General features: G+C 46.0%; 1 protein-coding gene across 2 annotated transcripts; it reads right to left on the bottom strand.

Annotated features, from left to right (window-relative positions):
* Positions 1-3,674: 3,674 nt before the first annotated feature.
* On the bottom strand, positions 3,675-23,919 carry ZKSCAN1 (zinc finger with KRAB and SCAN domains 1). Of its 2 annotated transcripts, XM_045283723.1 has the most exons (7): positions 23,803-23,919; positions 18,877-19,028; positions 15,365-15,871; positions 15,010-15,163; positions 12,408-12,499; positions 11,443-11,569; positions 3,675-10,235 (listed from the first exon to the last, which is right to left on the bottom strand). In XM_045283723.1, exons 3-7 carry the CDS (start codon positions 15,788-15,790, stop codon positions 9,343-9,345), a joined length of 1,692 nt encoding a protein of 563 aa, XP_045139658.1. In that variant the 5' UTR covers positions 15,791-15,871; positions 18,877-19,028; positions 23,803-23,919; the 3' UTR covers positions 3,675-9,342. The 2 variants fall into 2 exon arrangements, with proteins under 2 accessions (XP_045139658.1, XP_004705638.1); XM_004705581.2 differs by lacking the exon at positions 18,877-19,028.
* Positions 23,920-23,937: the final 18 nt, after the last annotated feature.

Below are 23,937 nucleotides of genomic sequence, written 5' to 3'. Positions count from 1 at the left end.
AAAGTAGTACAGCCAGGGGGCTCCTTCGAGCACAGAGGGAGCAACTTGTCCCCCTTTCTGTGGACGTTATCAGATGAGGCCAGGCCTAGGGAAGGGCATCGTGCCTGGAAAGTCGAGGAGCAGCGGGAAAGAGGGAAGACCCTCGACCAGATGGATTGACACAGCGGCTGCAAACTTAACAGTGGAGAAGATGGCACAGGGCCACGCTGTTTCCGTCGGTTGTGCATCGGGCCGCTGTCAGTGGGGGTAATCTTGGTAAGAGTTTCTCAAAGGATACAGGATGGCCATGTGAGCTTACGACGAAGCTTTGGGGCAACTGAAAAGGGCTGGTGAGAAAAAAGCCAGGGGATGGTGCTGAAGAATCCCCACCCCCCACCCCATGGTGACCATGCACCTGCTCGTTCTTCAAGGGCAGCAAAGGCTGTTCTATGAGGATTTTGTGGGGAAAGCTGACCCATCCACTCCAAAGTTCTCATCTCACCCTCACCAGACTTCTCAAAGTTCAATGAACATGTCAAAGGAATACAACCTGAGCGCCTGGAGGGTGCCAGCATTGCCATTTTGATGTGGCGAAAATCGAAGGATGCAGACATCTTTGGGGGACGCGTTAGAGATGGAAACGCCACCTTCAGAAAGGTATAGACCTCGGAGGATGTTGAAAAACAGTAGCGTCACATTTTGTATTTTTAATAAGGGTTTCTATAATTTAGTAGGTATATTTTAACTACCTTCATACGTGTGTGTGTGTGTATTACAAGGAAATGGCTCACAGCTGTGAAAGCTGGCAAGTCCAAAGCCATGGGTCATCTCCCATCATTCTCGCTGCCCCTTGTTTGGGTTGCCCCACCAACGCTGGCCGATAGAGGGTGAGCAAACCTTCTTTTCTCCCAGGACACGGGTGGCTGGGTAGTCTTCCTGCCAATTTTAGCTCTGAAAATGACCTTTTCTTCTACCCAAAGGCACACACCCGTCCGTGCAGCATGCTGGGAAGCTATAATGCCACTTGCTGTAGAAAACCACAGGAAAAGAGAATCCTAGGCCTAGAGTCTGAGCTTTGTTGCTACTGAGACTTGTGTTTGGAGATGCGACTTAACCTGGCTAAGGGGATACTACTACAGGCCTGAAAACGTTCATGGGAAATTAGAATGAAAAGCTAATGACATTTTTTTTTCTGGAGAGTTTTGAAGCCCCCGGGTAATACCTGCTCTTACAACCTTTTAAGGGCTGGGGGAAATTCATTAAATCAGGTATACGTAAGCTAGCTGATAGAAAGGATGTTTAATTCTCAAAAATCTGTACTCTTGGCTACAGAGCAGAGACCGCTCTGCTTTAATGTTAGTTCTCCCAAGGGATGGGTGTTGCTCCAGCTGCGAGGTGCTTTGCTGCCGTATCTGGAGAAGGTGGCTCGTCTGTTCCTTAATCAGGGAGGGCATTTCCCCTCTAGTTGTAGGTTCTTCCTTGGTTGTGAAATAACCTGGAAGACAGGCACAATCTCAGACGCTATCTGGCCCAGCCTTCTCCTGTGCAAAATCCCATTTAGTTCTTCTCAGGGTTGTGAAGACTGAGGCTTGCGACTTTAAAAAAAAAATGTTATTATTTTTGGTGGAGGTTTACAGTTTTTGTTCTCAACCAAGTCTCTCCCTACGTTGTTCAGTGACAATTATTCTTAACGTGGGTGAGCACTTCCCGTTCCGTTTCCTTTTATCCAGTCTCACTGCTTCCTTGCTTCCTCATGTGTTGGCACACGTGCAGTGCTACTTATTCAAGGTGCTTTTCACAAGGACTTCAGAGGGCTACGACTTTGTGAGCCAATCTGGGGTTTCAGTTCATGGTTGGAAGTGTTTTCAGTCGTCTCAGATGGTCCCTCTAGTTTTAACCAATCCGGTAGACTGGTCAGAGGAGGATGTCTGATCCACATTTCTCCACTCCATCCTGTGGTCTTGGTTAGAGCAGGTGGCGGCTGGGTACCCTCTGGTCTCGGAGCTAGACAAGCCTGTGGTTCCTGCTATGACCTGCTCTATGGCCTAGATCCTTTCCACTCTTCTTGGGACAAGTAGCGGCCTACAGTTCTTAGATGGCTGCTTGTGAAGTTTTAAGACCTTATCTTCGATTTATAACCTTTATGCTTATTCTTCCAACATTTGAGTACATTTAATGGACTTTAATTGTAGGTACATTTCCTGGGTTTTCCATCTTGTCCCAGTCCTGTTCTCTAGGATCATTTTCTGAAGTAAACTGTGCATGAAAGCCCACAGCTACCTCAGGTTCTGTTCTTTGGACAGGTGTTTGGGGTGGGTACATTAAAATGGAATGGGGTGAAGTTCACTTGAACCAGGATTTTGTTGAAGACACCTGGGCGAGGGGGTTCAGTAGAACCCTGGCCTTCTGAGACAGACCTGGGTTTGATTCCCGACCAAGGCACCTCATTTGTAGCCACTGCCCATCTGTCAGAGGAAGCTTGTGTATTACAATGAAGAGCAGGTTTTAATGGCGCTTCCATAACCAGGCGGAATAGGAAGAAAGGTCTGCCTATCCACCAGTCACCCATCCCCCAACCGGCTAACGCAAACACTGGACAAGTTCGATCCACAACTTACCTGGCAGCATTGTGTTCCATTGGGCATGAGGTGGGGCCCACTTGATGACAGCTAACAAAATCTGTTTAGATCACTTCTTAAAATGCTGCTACTCTCCCTTACAACCTACTGCTCTTGAGCTGATTCAGACTCACGACCACCCATGTATCACAGAGTAGAACAGAGCTCCAGTTTCCAAGGATGTCTCCTTTGAGAAGCAGAGTGTCAACCTGTATCTTCTGGGTCACCTACAGGTGGATTCAAACTGGCAACCTTCCAATTAGTAGTTGAGCACTGTTTGTATCATACAAACAAGAACCACACCCACTGTGGAGTCCATTCTGACTCGTAGTGATTCTACAGGGTAAAGTAGGACTGCTTCCTATGGTTTCCAAGGCTGCAAATCTTTAGAAACACCCAGCCTCATTTTTCTCCTAGAGTACCCCTTTCTCTCACCCCCACCACTGCCTTAGAGTCAGTGCCAACCTACTGTGAGCCCATCTAGCTTCCAAGGCTGTACATCTTTATGGGAGCAGATGGCACCTTCCTCCGGAGGTGGGGCTGGTGCTTGATCTGTGGTTAGGACGATGCTCACCTGGCAGCACCACGGCACAGCTTCACAGAAGTGAAGCAGGGAACTTCAGGGCACCTAGCCCTTATGTTTTAGTTTTTACATAAGCTGAATTATTTAAAATGTAAACAACCAAACAAAAAACTCACCACTTGCCCACTATATTTCAATTCATTATGCAGTAACGAAACAAGTTTGAAGGTCTTTATCATGTTACAAAGATGCATTAGTCCTTAGGCACCTACCATAAATGGTTTTCTACTGATTAAAAGTCAGATTACAAAAAAGGTTTCCTAATTAAAAAAACTGCATTACCCACAGAATCCAAGGGGGTGGGTTTTTGTTTTCCTAAGAAGCTCTCTGGAGGTCCAAGTCTGTTTTACAGGGAAATTGCTCAAACAACGTGTTCATTGTACAAGGAATTGATTTGTGAGCAGTCTGGTTTTTTAACTTTGAAATTTTAACTTTTTTCTTTACCCAGCATACATACGTTCATGCAACCAAGGAAGACAAAGCACATGTGTAAATATTGCCACCTAGAGATGATAATTTATTGTTTTACCATGACCCGGAAGAGAAACAACATAGAGTATTACAAACCCCCACAATTTCCCCTCCCAGCCGCACGACCCTACCATTTCTTTGGCAGACCCCGGGGTCTCCTGAAGCAGACTGCAGGCAGTTCGCCGAGTATACATTTTACTCTGTGGCTACTTCTCATACTTATCCCAATCAAGGGTTCAAATTAATGCTGAATGTTAACAATTTAAGCCACTCAAACCACAAAACGTCCCCTCTAAGATCCCAGGAGCTCTTAAAAGAAATTCTTCTACAAAATTCACGAAGATTTTAAACAAACAAATTTAAGTTAAAAATCATGTATGTACTGAGCATCTATACCAAGCATTTGGACTCTTCAAACTACTTAAAATGAAAAATCTAGTTTTTAACAGCAATAATTTAATTCTGCAGGTATACGATAAATTCCTTTTGGTCTAATTTTTTTCTAAGCTAAGAAACTGGGAACTGAAAAAAACAAGAAAGGCTGTCTTACCCAGTCTACAATAAACAACACAATGCCTGAGTTAGCTTTCTCTCTCTCAATAGATTTAGGCTTATCATGTTGACCTGGTAATATAATAATCTATATTTAACGAAAAGTTAATAAAAATACATATGTTCATCTTAAAATATTATTACTGATTTTGCTTGCATATCCCACTCTTTACCCCTAAACTCGTTTTGATAACAAGATTTTCCTGTATAATCACAATCCTCTTCTGCCCACTTTACCCTCTTCTTGGATATTTGCTACCAAATTAGAATCCTTGCTAGTAGCAGAAGCACTTCTAAGTCTAACTTGCTTTGTTTTTGCTAGAACAGAGTAAACAATCTAATAGCAGCCGAATGCTGTTAGCTGGTTTGAGGTGAAGGGGGAGGCAGGTTAGCATTAATCCCCAAACCACCCCATGAATGTATCTTCTGGGGCCTCTCGCCTTCTTTCTTAACAGGATGATAGGGTCACCACCCTCCTTCCCTTCCTAACATACCTAACCTTGTTGGGCAACTAAGTGGCTTGGGGTTATTTCAGCTGTGGGTCCCTTCCCCGGATCAAAGGAACATAAAATTCAAATCTGAAACGGGAATGCAATCCAAGTTCCAGTACTACCTTCCAATCACCAGAGCCCTGACTCATTAGCTCTTCAAAGGTTCAGCCTCACAGCTGAAGGAGTGCTTGGTGAAGGGAGACACGGGAAGCGGAGTGGCCAGTGAGATCTGCGGCTGAGGGCCAGAGGAGAGAACTGCAGGGATGATAACTGAAGGGGCAGCAGACGGAGCTGAGCTCAGGGGCACCCCTCACTGTGCACTCTTTCACAAGCACAGAGAAAAGAACGAGACTGGTGGTGGCCAACATGAAACAGAACCAGGCAGTGGGAGACCCAGTTCTAATGAAGACATTCTGCATTAGGGCATGGGGAAAGCATTTCCCAAGTGTGTGTGTGGCCTGCGGAACTGGAGATGGCTTACCTCCCGGTAACTTCAAGTTTGTTTGACAGAGCTTTACGATGTGAAACGTTTTTGGATATAATCCAAAATTTAACCTGAATAGCAATCGTAAGTAACTGCATTTACCATGTAGTGTGTCCATTCTAAAAATGAAACACTTTAAGAAAGCTTTTAAAATTCAAATTTCCATGAGGGAGATTAAAAAAAAAATCTATTTCTGTGGAATGATGTATCTGGATTTCCCTCTCTCTGACTTGCGATTTCATGTTAACAATGTGCAGACCTTCATGCGGTTTCCTGGACTGGGAGTGCCAGGCACCCATCAACATCCCTGAGCCGTCGCTCAGAGGACCCACGGAAATATGGCTCCTGTGCTAAGTCTTGCTGCCACCGTATTAACACTCCCTCCCTCAAGTCAATTCTGATTCACAGCACCCTATCTTACTACCTACTAACATGCTCCAATCCACACTTAGTTAGCATTGGATGGGCAAGTTAGAATGACTAGACAGTGAGATAGATGACTGAAATAAAAACATGACGTGTCTCTAGCTGCGAGTCCGCTCACAGACTTCCTCCTAACCATCACAAAGCTGGGCTGAGTAGGAGCAGGTAGGCAACGAGCCACACTGCTTCCTGCAAGGCCAAGAACGGGGACAGAGCTGTGCTTACCTTCTGGGGGGAAAAGCCCAATTTGGGGGTGTGCCTATCCCTAATTTCCTGAGCAATGAAGATTTGCGTCAGGAGGGGAAGCAGGGCTATAGCTGACAGGTTGGCCGAACTAAGTGGTCTCACTGGACTTCCCAGTACATCTCCTAGTCTCAGTTTCGGGGATAAGCCCCTTGCACTCCTGGTTTGGAAGAGAGAGGAAACAGAATTCTCAGGGAGCGGCACATGTTCACATGAACTGTTTCTCAGGAACTCTCTACTCTTTTCTGGATTTGGTACACATCAAATGATGACGCTTTTTATCATCCACCCCACCCACCCCCAGCCCCTTCAGTTCGGTGAACTGCCCTTTTGTCGACAAGCACACCGATTTCTTCACTACGCTTATCTTTTAGAGTGAGATGTTCGGTCAAAGAGATGAAAACGAAGTCCGTCACCCGTCTACGGGGAATTGACAGAATGACAAGGGAAGCTGGAGGCAAAAACACAGCGACGTGCTGGTCGGACGGTCAAGTACCCAGCGTTAGCCTTTGCTGTCAGAAGACAGAGGCTCCCCAATTTCTGGAGCATGTCCCAGCATTTGCTGCTTTCTGTTCTGTGCGTCCTCCGGAGTTGTCAAGGCTGAGCTCCCTCTGCAGGGTTTCTGGGATTCGCGACGTGATTCAAACGCGGTGATGGAACGGCGTGTCCAATGCACTGAGCGCTGCACGTGGAAGTCTTCTTCATGCACGGCACTGAAGAAAGTCTATTTACAATGTAAGCTTTCTGCTGCGAAGGAGCGAAGAGTGACGAAAGGCTTGGCCACAGTTGTCACACTGAAGAGGGTCCTTTCTGGAATGAATTTGCTGATGAACATTTGATGGTTCCACCGATCAGGAAAGTCCATCTTGCTGCACACGTGTAGCTGTTTTGCTTTTATCCTATGGATGAAGTGAGAAGTGCCTTCTAGGTCAAGGTGCCCTCGTCTGTTTCAGGTTTTAGCCTTGTCCGGCGGGCTGAAGTCAAAAAACAAGTACGTACTTGAAGCATTTCACTTCTCTCTCTGGCAAGGAAGGTATGTACATATACATGTGATTTTTTTTTTTTTTTAAAGTTTCCGAAAACTTCCATGAGGTCAACTGGCAGGTCAATGAATAACCACAGAGTAAACTGTGATCACACTTCACATTTCGGACTGATTATCCGGAGCACGAACTGGGCCAAGCTATGGGCCTTTTGGACCATGACCCAATTACACTTTGCACTGGACATTTGAAAATAAATGCCATGCAAGTGGTTTTTAAACAGTTGTAGCCTGAGATTTTCTCAGAAACACATCTTCAAATAGCTTCACCTGGGTGTGAGCTGCTGGCGAACTGGAGCATCACCAGTGGCTAGCCCACAAAGTCAGTATTATGTCCCAGGAAAATGTGAGTTGAACGCAGGGGGTGCTGGGGGAGGGAGCATGGGCTATAGTTCACTTTTACTTATATTAAAAATATGTATGTGTGCGCACGGGTGAATTATGATGTCAGCAAGTAGCTGGGGCTAAAGAGAAAAGGCCAATGTGGGGACTGGCCAAAGTTCGAAAGGTCGTTTTTCCGAAGAACAGAGGGGAGCCAGTGCTCTGATCAGTGCCTGGGGTTACCATTCAAGTCCCTGCGTCTGGATACCTCTTCATGGGAAAAGAGCGGCCCAAGAATTACTACTGTGCAGAACTTGAGTCTGGTCTGCAGCTTGAGGCTGGCTCCCCATGAAGTCATGTTGCCTCATGAAGTTTTAGTTGTTGGTCCGTGAACAAACGATGAGTAAATTTTAGCTGTTACTTGAGGGGAAAACCTCAGCTTTCATGTGGGTCCTCCAGTTTGGGGGTCATGCTAGCCTTCAGGTTTGCTATTAAGTCTATGTTCCTGAGTTTCTCCAGGCCTTCCCATCATCATTTGCTTGTCTGCAGGAGCAGAGCTATCTGCCTGTATACAAGGGTTGACGAGTGCCTCCATCGTCCACAATCCACCTGTGTGCATGCGGAAGTCTCCAGTACTAGCTTCAAGTGCATCCCCCTCTTAAGAAGAGTTAAAGATGAGCTTTATAGTCGCACCTGTCCTCAGGGATGAGAAACAAAAACGTCACTGGCAGCTAAGACCATAAAGCAACCCCGACACCTCGTTACACTGGTGAACTTTGGAGTGCAAGAAAACACTTCAGGAATAGCCGGGTGACGATTAGCCAGGTAACGATGTCAAATCCGTTGCAAAGTTGCTAGAAAAGTGCAGGAAAATGCTACCGGAAACTTTCCTAGCCCTGAAAACCAACAAAAAGCTGACCTTCCCAACTGTACGAACCACAGTTGTAGAAAGTGCCCAAACCATCATGCTGTTCGCAGGTGACCAGCACAAATTCTGGCTTGAATGTTTGCCATAGGAAGATGGCAGAGAACTGGCCTTCACCTTCCTGGTATTCTTTAAGATGGTAATCTGCTCACCAATGCATGTTTAGTAGTTTATGGGGGGGAAAAAAGTAGACGTTGATGCAGGCAGCTAACAAGCACCTTTCCTCATGATTTCGGACAAATTTGGCATTAGACCCTACATCGTACCCCATGATACTAACGGTCCTCTTCAAAAGCTGGGCCAGGTAGCTCCTGTGTGTGAAGCACCCAGGATTCACAGGACTGTCACACATGCAGAACCTCTGTTCGAAGGCAGTCATAGGATTGCCTTGGGTGTGCGCAGCACCGTGCACAGTGCTGTGAGGGACAGAAACATATCCCTTGACAACTGAAGCATCTCGTTTGGGGTTGCTGAAAACTCACACACATGGAACAAAGATTAGAAGACAGTATACAAGCAAGTGCTAAAGTATGGAGAAAAAGTATTTCGGAGTGAGATACTGCTTTAGGGATTCCAAGAAGGGACATTTGTTTTGTTTTATTTTAAATTTTTGCTTCCATTTCAGTAGACTATACCTCTGCCATCCGGACAGAACCATCTACTTCTGTGGCAGTCCTTTGGAACTGCAGACTGGTGCACATACCTCCCCTTTCAGGATGAGCCAGGAACCTTTGGTTTGATACCGATCAGTACAGTCCTAGAGTTCTATAGCTTTGGTAGGCTACCAGTGATCAGACGTAGAACTCATTGTATCTATAACTAGTTTGAGCAGCATATCCCAATGACATTTTTAAAAACGGTCCCTCTTTTTATGAGAAAGATGTTGGCCAAGCTGGGTTTATTTGTAGCGAGTAGCTTCTTAACCTCAGTGTCATCTTCAGAGCCTTAAAGGCACCCACCTTATGGAAAAGTTTGCCGTCTTCCTGTGTGCGTGCTTTTACCTCGGGTGGAACTAGCATGTGGATTATCCGTCTGACAAGGGATTACCCAAAGGACAAGGTTTTCCCTGCAGGAGCTATAAGGATCCTTAAGTGTAATTTTCTTGTTGTTTTTAATTTGAGGCTCTTCGCCTCCCTTCATAGGCATACATACATCTCTGAAATAATTTTAGAAACAAAAGGGGAAAGTGGCTTGTGGACAAATTCTCCCTTTACACACAACTTTTTAGGAATGCCCCGAAGGCATCTAGGGAAGCTGGGGTGTAATCAGAGGCTCTCTCTCGTGTGTGAATTCTATGGTGCAGTGTAAGTGTTGAGCTCCGGGTGAAGGCCTTGCCACACTTAGTGCACTTGTAAGGTTTTTCTCTGGTATGAATTCTCCGATGTAAGATAAGGTACGAGTTGCGGTTGAAGGCTTTCCCACATTCACTACACTCATAGGGCTTCTCCCCCGTGTGTATCCTCTGATGCTTTGTAAGGTCTGAGCTCTGGCTGAAGGCCTTCCCACACTCATTGCATTCATAGGGCTTCTCTCCGGAGTGGATCCTCTGATGTAGAATGAGGTTTGAGCTGTGACTGAAGGCTTTGCCGCACTCGGTACATTCGTGAGGCTTCTCTCCTGTGTGGATCCTCTGGTGGAGGACGAGGTTTGAGTTGAGGCTGAAGGCTTTCCCACACTCGCTGCACTCATAGGGCTTTTCTCCGGTGTGGATGATTTTGTGGCGGATAAGGCTGGAGCTCCTTGTGAAGCATTTGCCGCATTCATCACATCTGTGAGCCTTGGCTCCTGCTGGGGTTTCTTCAGGGGTATTAAAGTTGGAGCTCAAACTGAAGCTTCGTCCCAATCCTTTACCCTTCTCCCTAGGGCCTCTCTCTCCCGTGGTGGGTTTTTTCCCTTTGACTGCAGCTGGTCCAGAATCTTTCTTCTCTCCTCCAGTTTTCTCCTCAGAGTTTCTCTGTTGCCTTTCTACTATTCTGCCTGGCTGTTCACGTTTTTCTCCAAATATTCTCTGAGCTCTTCCCGTTGTTTCCCCATGTGCTGTTGAGTCTTCGGCAGTTTTAGTCTTTGAGGATGACTCCTCGGTCTCACACTTGTTTCCACAACCTGATACAATAAACAGAGAACACAAACAGCATCTTTCTCTTTTGAATAGGTCATCAAGGGACATCGCTCTCCAGGAAGCGTCTACATGCCTGAAAAGTGCCTTCACAATCTTAACTGATGATAAACAGAAGGGAAAAGGGACAACAGGGAGAAGAGGCAGGAAAAGGAGAGGGCAGGCATTGTGGAAGGGAAGGGCAGGTACAACGGAGGGGCTGACAGAGGGTGGAAATAAGCAGCTATACTGCGGAATGAGACGGACTGGAAAAGTAAGGGAAGGACAAAGAAACTAAGAAACCAAGGTGGTGGAGGTGAGGAGTGTTACAATTCTATGATATGGTTACCCTGTAATTAATTTGAAGTAATGCATATGGTTTAAAAATCATGTTATATTTCTAACACAGGTATTTAGAAGTTTAAAAAACATAGAACAGACAGGTCCTTCCAAGAACGTGGTAGGTAGCATGAGCAGAAAGAAAGGAGTCGAGTTAATAAAGATAAAGAGAGTGCTCTTCCGGTTCTGTAAGGTTGTTAACTGGCAAAACAGAGCTCTGAGCCTGGCAAGTTGTGAGGACCTTCAACAAGTGGAAATGGTTCCTTTCTGCAGGAAGAGCTGGACAGAGCTAACAGCAATCAAGCAACAGGGATGGGGGTGAAAAAGTTGGTTGGAGCATTAGGCAGAAAACAAAAACAAAACCCTTTCCCATTGAGTGGATTCTGACTCACAGCGACCCCACAGGATAGAGCAGAACTTTCCTATTAGGTTCCCACGGCTGTGATCTTCACAGAAGCAGACTGCTGCATCTTCCGAAGCGCCAAAGGGCTCCTACTCCTGTAAGTGCATGCGCGCGTGCGTGTGCGTGCGTGCGTGCATGCGTGCTTGTCTACTTTGTAACCCACTGGGCAAAATCTTCCCAGGGAACCAAGTGGTTGAAGAGGTGAGAACTCAGAACATGATCATCTATTCTCCTTTCAAGAAGCAAAAACTACCAACAACTTAAAAAAAAAAAAAAAGGCCTCAAATCAAGGAGTCACAGTATCATGCTTTGGGGATAAAATGATCACAAATGTTCTCACTCTACTTGGTCCAAATGAAGGGGATCAGAATCCTTTAGATTCTTGTCTACACTCAAGTGAGAACATCAATAATTCCACAACTAACAACGTGGCAAAGAAATCTTATCAGGCAATCATCCTGCATCAGTCTTACCCTGGGACAGCATGCTCCCACACGTCTCCTGCCTGGTGTCCCTATTGAGATTCCTCCGAGCCAGGTTCTGACATCCCCATTCCTCCAGGATGAGGGACACGGCCATGTCCTCGATCTTCACCATTGCCTGAAATAATACAAGATCCCCACAGTCAGGTAACATCGTGACAAATGGAGAAAAGCTGGAAGTTGTCAAGTATTTCACGTTGCCTGTATTTAAAATCAATGTGCATGGCAGCAGCAGTCAAGAGCTCAAAAGACGCATGGCACTAGGTAAATCTGTTGCACAAGACCTCTTCAAAGTGTTGAAGAGCAAGGATGTTACTCTAAGAACTAAGGTGTGCCCGGCCCAAGCCATGGTATTTTCAATCGCATCATATGCATGTGAGAGTTTGACAGTGAAACAGAAGTCTGAGGGCAAATCGATGCATTTGAACTATAGTGTTGGCGAAGAATACTTAAAGTACCATGGACTGTCAAAAGAAACAGTGGATCTATCTTGGAAGAATGCTCCTTTAAGGTAAGGGTGGCAAGTCTCACGTACTTGGACGTGTTATCAGGAGAGACCAGTCCCTGGAGAAGGACCTCATGTTTAGTAAATTGGAGGGACAAGAAAAGGAGGAAGGCCCACGATGAGATGGTGGTAACAACGGGCTCAAACCTAAGAATAGTTGTGAGGATGGTGCAGGATCAGGCGGTAAATTTCAACTGACTTGATGGCATCTACCACCATCACCACCACCAACTAGTTTCCTCAAAGCTCAGGGGCAATTCCATTGGGAGCGTTGTCTGTTGGGAAAGAAAATAAGACCTTAGCAAGTTCTGGAGGATTTGGGATTTCTTTGTGGGTGGAACGTCTATGTGGGAGGGGCAACAAGAGTGAATGTCTTGGGTGGAGGTGAAAAAAGAGCCCAGGGAGAGAGACTGACACAAAGGGCTTACGAAGGTGAAGGGCTGCCGCTCACCTGGGAATCTGCTGTGAACAGCGCCGATGCCACTGCCTGCTCTCTGGGACTCTTGTCCAGATGAGGGGCAGGTACGTGGGAGGCAGGGAGAGCTGGGGGAGGAGAAAGGAACTGTGAGTAATACCAGTTCTGCTCTGAAGCCCCTCATCAAAGAAGAATCCGGGGTCACTAGCTCGCCTGCACTAGCACACTCTGTGTTCAAGCACAGAAAAAACCCCAAAGACTATAAAAATGACACATGTGATCCGTTTTCCATAGATTTGTAATCTTAAACAAGAGTCATGCGGAACCATAAAAAATAATGTCCTTAAAAGTGGGTGAAGGGAGACGTCGGACAGGGCAAGATATGACAAAATAATAATTTATAAATTATCAAGGGCTCATGAGGGAGGGGGAAGCGAGGAGGGAGGGGAAAAAATGAGGACCTAATGCCGGGGGCTTAAGTGGAGAGCAAATGTTTTGAGAATGATGAGGGCAATGAATGTACAAATATGCTTTACACAATTGATGTATGTATGGATTGTGATAAGAGTCGTATGAGCCCCTAATAAAATGATTAAAAATAATAATAGTGTCCTTAATATTGCCTAGTCTGAGCCCTTTATTTGAAAGAGGAAAGGGAGGCCTGGAAAGGATAGAAGACCTGCCTAAGGCCACAGAGCTAAGAGTGGCAGAGGAAGCACTAGACCTCAGGCTCTTTTCTCTGCTACAGAAGTAGATAATCAGCTCCCATCTCAATCTGGCTCTTAATTTTCCTCTAGTTGAAAAAAAGAGTATCAGGACATTAGAATCCCACTTATGTCCAGAGTTATGTCAAATGCAACACAGCTTTAAAAACCTTGAAAGGAAGGAAAGGGCTCTTCTTACCTCAGGGGATGTTTTACTATTTTTCATCCCTCTACTTTCTCCCTTATTTGGCCACATAGACAGCTTTTGAATTAAATGCAGACACAGAAGGAAATGCTGACAAGACAGATGTTTACCAGTGTGTAAAAGTAGGGAGTCACACTTATAATAAAGTGACACTTATAATAAATACAATAAAGATACCTCTAATATATGATCACATTAACTGAACATTCAAGGAGACAAATATTGAAATTGTTATATTAAAATCCACCACCCATGCAACCAATATTCGATTTGGAAATGATATGGGTCGAGAGATGAGGTTACGGACCATGAGGATATAAGAGAAATAAATCTGAAATGGAATCACTAGCCCCTGTAACTATTTTAAACTACACAATCATAAAGGGAGGCAAGAGCAAAGTGTGCACAAAGACCAGGCGTCTAGCACGCCGACCTGTGAGTTAGGAAACACTTTTGAGGCTGAGTAGGACAGAGGATAAAAATGTATACACCTCCATTCACTAAGAACTGCTTACGGAGCGGCAAGTCAGGGCTTCTAAAACATCGCTCCCTGCCTCCAATGCTTGAATCCAGCGCTTGCATATGGCCCCCTCTAGTTTCCTAATTTGACTTTTGCTTATGAAATGTGGAAAAGCCGTGGGCACCCGAGAAGAGCAGTAACAGTGATGGAGTCACTGCATTGCTTTACAGGGATTTCTCCCACACACGCCTGCTGCTATTCTCAGAAATACGGAGAAGCCAGTGTTTCCTCAAGCTCGGCCAGCTACCGATTATTTCCATCCTGATTCCACATCACTAGTACACACTGTGCTTAAGGAATGTGCTTTCTACCAACTCTCCTTGCCTCATTCTACTTTTATCACTCAGTTGTTTTACTGCCATTCTATGACCCTACCTTCCTACCTTTGGTATGAAATTTTCTCAACGGAAAAAACACAAACTAATTCTTATTTATAGGACCTTGAACAGATTTTATTTTTTGCCATTTCCCTCAACCAAGAGCAAATAAAAAAGAAAAAAGAAAAGAAGAGAAAAAAAGTTTTTGCATCTTTTCTCACTGTTCCATCTTCTAGACTCTCTTTATATTTTAAAATGAATTTTGAAGATTTATGATCTTTTTCCTGAAAATATATATCAGATTAGAACGATTCAAAACCCAGGCTGGGAAGAGTATGTCTTCTCACCACTTTCCCGTTAAAAACCTGCTAGGTATCCAGAATGCTAACAATTAAAATCAATCATTCAATCAATCAACCAATAACGGGAGTTCTAACCAAGGCCATTAAACATATTTCAGTTTCAGTTCCCTCTTTCTCGCTGCCACTGAATTGATTCTGACTGCCAGTGACCTCACAGGACAGAGTAGAACTGACCCTTTGAGTTTCTGAGACTATAACTTTTTACAGGAGTAGAAAGCCTGATTTTTCTCCCTCAGAGTGGCTGGTGGAATCAAACCGCGCAACTTGCAGTTAGCAGCTCAACACGGAATCTACGATGCTACCAGGGCTCCTATAGTTCACTCTTCAGTAACCTAATTTAACTTTTGAGATTGGTCTATGTTTTAAGTCCTCTAGTATTAAGACTATTTAGGAATAATAACAGTCATGCTTTTCCCTCTTAGGCACTCAGTGAGAGGACAATGCCACCTGAATAGTCTAATCACTGAATCAATGCAGTTACTACCAGTCCCACCCCCGACCCCCAACATCCACGAAATCTGGCTCCTTACCCCGTGACTGCAAGAGGCGGGGTTTCCGAGATGAAGGCTTGACATGTGATTGGGTGGCCTCGGGATGAAGCTCAAAGCTGGAGGATTCCTGTACTGGATCCATAGGGACCACCCCCCTTGCCAGCATCTCAGGTCCATGAACTTGACCCGGGACCTGAGGAGCAGCACGTGAGCTTTTGAGTTCAAAACAGGAATGAAAATATTCGCATGTACCTAAATCGGCCAGTGGATGCTGGAGGGCAGCCGAGGCCAGAACCTGCTTTCCTTTGCCCGGGGCACGGGGCTCCTGACCGACATCAGCCCCTGTTTCCGTGCTCCAGCCTGCTCCCACAAAGTAGGTTTCACCTCTTCTTACCTGCTGTCCCGATAGATCAAGCTCCAGGTCCTCCAGCAGGGTCACCGCCTCCTCCCCACTGTCTGGCCGGTATTCCTGCAGCCAGACTTGGAGCTCCTTGGGCAGGATGGACAGGAACTGCTCCAGCACCAGCAGCTCCAGGATCTGCTCCTTGGTGTTTACTTCTGGGCGTAGCCACTGATGACACAGCTCCTTAAGTCGGCTCAAGGCCTCTCGAGGCCCAAAAGTGTTCTGGTAACAGAAGTGCCGGAAACGTTGGCGGAACATCTCTGGGTCTGGGGGAGCTGTCTCCTGCAAGCTGGAATCCTGCCCCCACACGTGGTCTTCCTCATCTTCCTCTTCCACCTTCACGATCACAATACCATCCTTCTCCTGAGCAGCCTGAGGCGACAGACCCGTAGCTTCCCTGGATTCAGCAGTCATCATTCAGACTCGATCCAAATGAGGGTCTCTGTTGTTCTTTCTGTCCTAGGAGATGTAGGGGCGAGGTTGGTTTCTGGCCTATACCTGAAGTATGAAAACAATGTTATTAGTCCGGCTCTATAAAGGAGCGGTGTCGCTAACACTTTGCAGGAGGTGAAGAAAAAGAAAACTGGCAGTTAGCTGGGCCATGGTCATGGTCACTTTAAATATACCATATATATATGGCATATTTTTCAGCACATTTTTTCTTTTTAATTGTTTTATTAGGAGCTCATCCAACTCTTATCATAATTCATACATGCATCGATTGTATAAAGCACATTTGTACATTCATTGCCTTCATCATTCTCAAAACATCCGCTCTCCACCCAAGCCCCTGGCATCAGCTCATTTTTTCCACTCCCTCCCCACTTCCCCCTCATGAGCCCTTGATAATTTACAAATTATTATTTTGTCATATCTTACACTGTCCGACGTCTCCCTTCACCCACTTTTCTGCTGTCCGTCCCCCAGGGAGGTTATATGTAGATCCTTGTAATCGGTTCTCCCTTTCCAACCCTCAGTACATTTTTAATGCCATTTTTTGTGATAAAGTTGGGCGCCTCAGCTGATATTCGGGTTGGCTTATACTCGAGTATATACAGTATTAAGGTTTGCAAATAGGAACCTCTAACAGGTGAATTCCATCCATGGAGTGTTTGTTTAGAGTGAAACATATCACATCTCCAGGAACACAGCTGGTTGGAAGCATTTACAGTACACAGCAGTGTGCCAGGCACCAGGCTTAAAAGAGTAAGTGTATAGTTTTATTTTTCATCCTCACAACCCCAGCAGTTAGGTGATTCTACAGAAAATCTAACTGAGCCTTTGCATACTTATGTAACACGCTCAGGACCAGGGGGCTAACTCTGGAGTCAGCATGCAAGGCAAACGTCAAGGTCCAGGGGTGGCTGATGCACCACCTTGCTATTTTAATGCTTCTTATGGGAGCCTTCCTAAGGCTAGTGCTGTGGTCTCCAACACAAGAAGCAGCTCTGGACATGCAGGAGGAAAATACCAGGATGTTTCTATTGTAGAAGTGAGAGAGAAATCAAGCTATATTCAATGTACACATAAGCAGCAGCACCCTCCCATACTGGGTCTAAGTGTTGACCTGTCACATCGCATAGGGCAGGTGATGGGTACTGAGAGAAGGCTCCCCTCTCAGAGCCGTTGACAGGACTCACCATGGGCTTTTAGGTCCTGTCCTGCATCCAGTTATGGGAAATAATGGATTACTTTACCCAGCTTGCTTAATGTCACCTTGCCGAAAGACACGAGTGCCTTATCAGATCAGCGAGGAGAAATCACAATTATGGGGAATGATGCAAACACAAGTGAACGACAAAGCAGCTGAGCTGAGGCTTCTAGCCCCGCGCAGTCTTCTGCAGCCATATCAGAGGGCAAGACACAACGCCAGCTGTTAGCAAACACACGGACCACTGAGCGAGGACGTAGCTGTCCAAAACAAGTGTTAGAAAAGAACCATCCGGAAGCAGATGCAGTTGGGAAATGCTCCTGTGGAGGGAACTGTAGTTTCAAAAGTGACCGTGGGCAAACTCTTCCATCTGTTCATCTAATAATTTTAAAATAGATTCTGACCCGTTTAGAAATGTTCCATGTAAAGAATCCCAATGATCTGGCGATAGAGAAGTTACCTATTGGACTGCCAACAGCAAGGTCAGCAGTTCAAAACTACCAATCTCCTGAAGGGTAAAAAAGATGGGGCTTTCTAATTGTGTGAAGAGTTAGTTTCAGAAACTCACAGGGACAGTTCTGCCCTGCCCTATGAGGTCGCTGTGAGTCGGCAACAACTCAACGGCAGTGAGTTTTTTTGAGAACCATTTTGAGCTTATTTGTCATAATCGTAAACCACCACCTTCTGAAGTTTGTAAGAACGACTGTTCAAAGGTTACAGAAATACACCGACTGCATTTCAACAAGAAAAATTTAACATGGACAATACTCGAGACATCTGAAACCTGGTGATGGCAGAGAACACTGAATAAACCTCTCCTGGAATAAGTACCGCCAGAATGCCTCGAAGTGAAGACGTCAAGCCTCACGTACTTTGAACGTCTGATCAGGAGGGACCAGTCGCTAGAAGAGGGCATCATGCTTGATAGAGGGTCAACAAAAAAGAGGATGACCCTCATGGCGACGGGTTGCCACAGCCACTGCAACAATCAGTTAAGCCTAACGGCAATGTGAGACTGCTACAGGCCCGGGCAGCATCCTGTTGTTGGACACAGGGTCACGATGAGTCCAAAGTGACCTGCTGAGTTGACAGCACCTAAGATGACAGCACACAAGGCGCTCTGGTGGTGCTGTGGGTACATGGTAGGCTGCGGTGGGGAAGTGAAATGATTTGGTATGGCTCTTCGATTATTGTCTCTGTAAAGCTCACCAAACAATTGGGTAGGAACACACAAATAGGGTGTGTGAAACTTTAACATGGAGATTGGTCAATTTTGCCATTCTACTGGGTATCAAGTGAACCACCTCGGTACCAGGAATGGGAAGAATCACTGAGCCATCAGGAAGCAGAGCCACAAGAGGAGCACCCCCAAGACTTCTGTGCAGAGAAATGGCCATGGCAGCAGAGGCAGGAGCAGTTGAAACCACGAGACAGAGCTGTTTCCTGGCCCACACACCAAGTAAAGTTGAGTACCTAGGGACTGGAGGTTGGCTTGGAGTGGGTGCCCTCTGGGCATTTATCTGTGTTAATGGAGCTGTGTAACACTTGCCCTATTAGGGCAGAGGTCAAGTGGCTAGCTGATCAAGAGGCCAAAGACCAGAGAGAGGTGTACCTGCGGGAATGGTGGACAAGAGGTGCTATGGACATAAGAACTGTATCCTTAACATTTCTAATCCTGGCTTGTAACCTGTTAGCTTCACTGATAAACTCTGTAATCACGGATATTGTCTTGCCTGTGAGTCCTGTGTGGCCACTGCAATGAACTATCTAACCCAGTAGAGAAGTAAAGTGCCGTGGGAGGGTCAGTTGGTGTTAAAATAGAATAAAGGAGGTTGGGAGGGGAGGAGTATACCTGCAAACCTGACCTCTGCCTCACAGAAACTGGCGCTGATGTGAGGTTAGATTCTCTTTGCCCTTTGTCAAGTCAGAGGAGTTCAGATGTGGCCTCCGCACTTTCCTCACTGCTACAGCAAAGCCTGCGATTCCAGTCCACCGAGCTGCTCCCTGGAAGGGAGAGAAAGGAGGCTGTCTGCACCTGTAAAGATTTCCGTAACTCTTTGAACAGGGATCTGAACAGAGACAAGACTCCAAAGGCGTAATTTTGAGTTTAAATAAAGGGAGTGGTGGCCATGTTCTTAGTGGTGCGAGCATTTGAAGTGGACCCTTAAGCATTTCACAACAAATGGAAGCGTATCACAAAGATTAGAGAGACGAATACAATGGGGGGGGGGGATAGTTTCAGAACTCTTAGACAGGGTTGCTGTGAATGGGTTTGGGTTATTCAAGTAGGCATCTAGTAAGAGCCAAAGCGCATTGAGTGCTTTCAAGATACAAGGCAATATTGCACTAAACCACACAATGATCATTCTCACTCTATAATGACAAAACAGAGGCTTACTGACGTGTAATAGCTTACCCGAGGTCACACAGCAAGTAGATGGCAGAAGTGAGATTTGAAATTAGGTCTGTGGCTCTTCAATGCAAATTCTTTTTTTTAATGTTTCAAAGGTGAGGTTGATATCAAGCTGCTTTATTTTAATAAATCACTTTATTGGGTGCTCTTACAGCTCTTATAACAATCCATGCATCAATTGTATCAAGCACATTTGTACAAAAATTGCCATCATTATTTTCAATTTTTTTTTTTCCTGTTTGAGCCCTTGGTATCAGCTCCTGCAAATTCTTTAGCCACTGTATCACACTCCATCTGTAGCCAACCATGGGGTCAAAAAGGCTATGGTGAACACACAGGCCTTCCTAAAACTATGGGCAAGGAAGGGGAACCACTGTCTACTCAGGAATGGGCAGCCACCTGTGTGGCTGAAAGTCTTCCTTCAAAAGGGAGGAGACACAGCATGAGCTGCAAGTTAGAGCCATGTAAAATTTCAACAGGTGAGCCCTTCAAACAGGTGCACTCTGTAGAACTAGCATCAGTAACCCTCACTTCTGTAAACATTGTGTCCTGTCTCCCCCCCACTCCCCCCAGCCTCTGGTTTTTCTGGCCTGGAGAGAACGTGTCATTGGAAAGATATCCTATAGAGAAATGCATTACACGAAAAGACAGTGCCTTTGAGTCAATTCTGAGAAGGCAGCAAAGGAACTTTGATTTGTGCTCAGACCCAGGCCATATTTTTAAAGAGCAGCATATTCCTGGTCAGAAGAAATTAATAGGAAGAGGAAGCGAGGCCCAACGGGACAGGGGTGAGGGCCTGGGCACATTGCTTCTCCCTCCAGCATTCCTCTGCTATTCTCTGGGTCGGAGAAGTCACGGTGATGGTGGAAGGTGTGGGTATTATTTCAGGTTTCCAAGGAGATCTCAGCACATAATCCTTTCTCATTCCTCTAAATGCATGGTCCTGATGGTGCAGTGGTTACGTGACAGACTGTGATCTGCACGGTTGGCAGTTCTAAACACCAGCAGCTCCGAGGGAGAAAGACTGGGCTTTCTATTCCCGTCAACGCTATAGACTTGGAAACCCACAGGGCGTCACTATGAGTCTGCACTGACTCAATGGCAGTGAGTTTGGAAGCCCTGGTGGCATAGTGGTTACATATTGGTCTGCTAACCACAAGGTAGGCAGTTTGAAACCACCAGCTGCTCCTAGTGAGAAAGATGACGCACACGGTCCCTGAACCCCACATGGCCAGTTCTACCCTGTCTTACAGGGTTGCCGAGTTGGCATTAACTTGCCGGCAATGAGAATGATGACTTAAGGGGTATGCTCTGAGCTGCTAACAAGGTCGGTGGTTTGAACCCACCAGAAACTCTGAGGGAGAACGATGAGGCTGAGTGTTCCTGTGGTGATTTAAAGTCCTGAAGGCACACAGGGTAAAGTTCCACTCTGTCCTGTAAGGTAGCCATGAGTTGGAGTGGTTGTGGGGAGGGTCTCTGCCAATCATTTGGTGAGCTGTTTCTTTCACTGTAATTTAACTTTCACGCTTTTCTACTCAACCGTTGGGCGCCATCCAGGCAGGTCTGACTGGGGGCCTTTGATGTAGGGCAGAGTGGAATTGTTCCATAGGGTTTTCCTGGGATAGTCTTCATGGCAGCATACGTCTTTCTTTCCTGAAGAGCTCCTGGGAGGTGTGGACTGCCGATCTTCCCGTTAGCGGCCCAGCACCTAACCACTACACCACATGGTTCCTTATAATGGTGTACTTCTTGACACTTCTTAAGACTACTTAGCATGGCTTCCTGCAAGCACTCATTTTTAAACACACACACACACACACTTACTTTTGGGTTTATGTTGTCATTATTTTGAATGGGGATACAAACAGTAAGCATATTTGGTTCATAAAGTTGTTGTGAGGATTAAGTGAGTTCTTAACTACAAAGCACTTAAAACAGTGCCTGCCATCTAAGAGGCAACACACCAAACCAAAGGAGCTCTGGTGGTGGAAAAGTTACATGTTGGGCGGCTAACCACAAAGTCAGTGGCTCAAAACCAACAGGCTCTCCACAGGAGAAAGATGAGGCTTTTCTGGAAATCTATGCAGATTTCCAGCGCTGTGAAACCTGCCGGGGCAGTTGTGCTCTGTCCTGGAGGGTCACGATGAGTCAGAATCGATTTGATGGCAGCGAGGTGTTTTTCTTTTTTAAAAAAATACCAAGTCAAACTCACTGCCATCAAGTCAATCTTGATTCAGTGACCCTGTAAGACAGAGTGCAACGGTCATTTTGAGGTTTGTTTTTTTTTTAAACTATAAATCTTTACAGGAGCAGAAAGCCAGGAAATCAGCCGTGCACTGGGAAGACCTGCTACATTGCAAAGATGTCACTTTGAGGAGGAAGGTGCCATAGTATTTTTAATCACTTCATATGCTCCTGAGAGCTGGATAAAGAATGAATACAGAAGACTACAGAGGAACAGGTGCATCTGAACGATGGCATTATTGGTGGGGGATATGGAATGTACTACAGAGTGCCAGCAGAAGGAAGACATCTGTCTTGGAAGACATATAATCAAAGTGCTCCTTGGAAGGGAGAATGGCAAACTTCCATGCCTGGACTTTGGACACCTTATCAGAAGGGGTCAGTCCTGGGAGAAAGACGAAAGGTCTGATAAAAGTAGAGGGTCAGCAAAAAAAGAGGATGGCGCTTAGCAAGATGGATGAACACACTGAGCTCAAACAGAACCGTGAGACGGTGCCGGGCCAGGCAGGGCTTCCTTCTACGGAATACGGAGTCTCAACAAACAGGAGCTGACTCAGGGCAACTGATCACAGCATAATAATCACAAGGTGCCTGGGTGGCACCATGGTTTAAAGCATTAAGTTGCAAATCACAGTGTCAGTAGTTCAAACCCAACAGCCACTCCGTGGAAGATTTATAGCCTTGGAAACCCTATGGGGCAATGCTACCCCCACCCCCACCCCATTTGGGTGGCTGAGTCAGAATCAACTGGAGGGCAGTGGGTTCCGGAAGCCACATGCCCTTAGGAGTTCTGGTAGCACAGTAGGCTAGGTACTGAGCTACTAACTACAAGGCTGCTAGTTCAAACGTGCCAACTCCTCTTTAGGAGAAAGATGCAGCTCTCTCTCCTCCCAGAGACTGATCATCTCAGAAACCCTGTCAGGTCAATATGAGTTGGAATTGACTCAAACAGCTGGAGGTTTGGGGGTTTGTTTTTAAATGGGGCTCTGGTAGCACAGTGGTTAAAACACTCTGGCTACTATCCAGAGGTGGGTGGTTTGAACCCATCAGACTTTGAACTCACTGGCCCGGCTGCTCCTCAGAGAATGTGGCAGCCTGCTTCTGTGAAGATTACAGCCTTAGGAAGCTTATGAGGCAGTTCTCCTATGAGTCGGAAGTGCCTGGACAGTAATGAGTTTGGTCTGATTTTAATAGAAGCCACGATATTTAATTTGGGGGAAAACTTAAGAGGTGTAACTGTACATTTCAATTTCAGTCTGCTGAACGAGAGTAAGCAGTAGGTGACATCCAGTGCACGAGAGCAGCACAGACGCAAACACCTGTAAGTAAGGCACACCTCACAGTGAATTACCCTCTCTATACTCCGTGCCCTGATTTGTCAAGTGGAGGGTCGGGGAGGGGCGAGGGTCAGAGTTAGGGTAGGGAAACTACCTCTGGGGTCCCCTTTGAGCTGAAAAACAGGGGGAACCCGCCCCCCCAATAAACCCACACTCTGACATCTGATCTGCTCAGAGAAGATTACTCCCAGAGACCAGATTTCGGCAAGAAAAATACAAACTATTCTCTGACAAACGGGGCTTGGCCATCACTTGCTCAGTTTGGTCTAAAGACAATTTTGTGAGCAGGTCAGCATCTCTTCTCAACTCTCACTGGCACGAGTCGATGCCTGACTCATGAGTGACCCTACAGGGCAGGGTAGAACTGGTCCCGTGGGTTCCCTCCTCAGGGAGTAAGAAAGACCCATCTTTCTCCCACAGAGCGGCTGGTGGTTTCGAACTGCTGACTTTACACTTGGCAACCCAATGGGTAATCACTCTGCCACTAGGGCTCCTTTTCTGGGGAAATACTAAAAGTTTAAATAAGTCTCATCCTCATTTTATAACAGCTAAAAATAATCTTAAAGTATGAAAAAAACAAAACAGAGCTGTCTTTGAAAGACAGCTGCTTATCCAAAGCAAAGGGATGCCATGCCTCAGAATGCAAAGGGTACCATTTAACATGACCGCAGTTGGTATGTAGATGCAATACAACCAGTGAGAAGAATCTTAAACTTTTAAGATGGGTGGTAACAGCCTGACATGGTGAACAAGAAGGGCATAGTCATTCAGAATCAGTACACACCTGGAGCGGCCTTCTGGGAGCTCTCACAATAGATTTCTCCACAGTTGGCCAGCAGAGAGTAACAGTGCTTTGATGCTGGGCACAATGGATAGACCACGGCTCTACAAGTCTTTATGGGAGGCCTCCCATCCGCCT

The sequence above is a fragment of the Echinops telfairi genome, unplaced genomic scaffold (assembly GCF_000313985.2).
Source record: "Echinops telfairi isolate 266 unplaced genomic scaffold, ASM31398v2 ScPeMD7_5;HRSCAF=22, whole genome shotgun sequence".
Taxonomy (NCBI): Eukaryota; Metazoa; Chordata; class Mammalia; order Afrosoricida; family Tenrecidae; genus Echinops; species Echinops telfairi.
The sequence above is the reverse complement of the archived record's forward strand: the minus strand, read 5'-3'. Positions and strand labels throughout refer to the sequence as shown.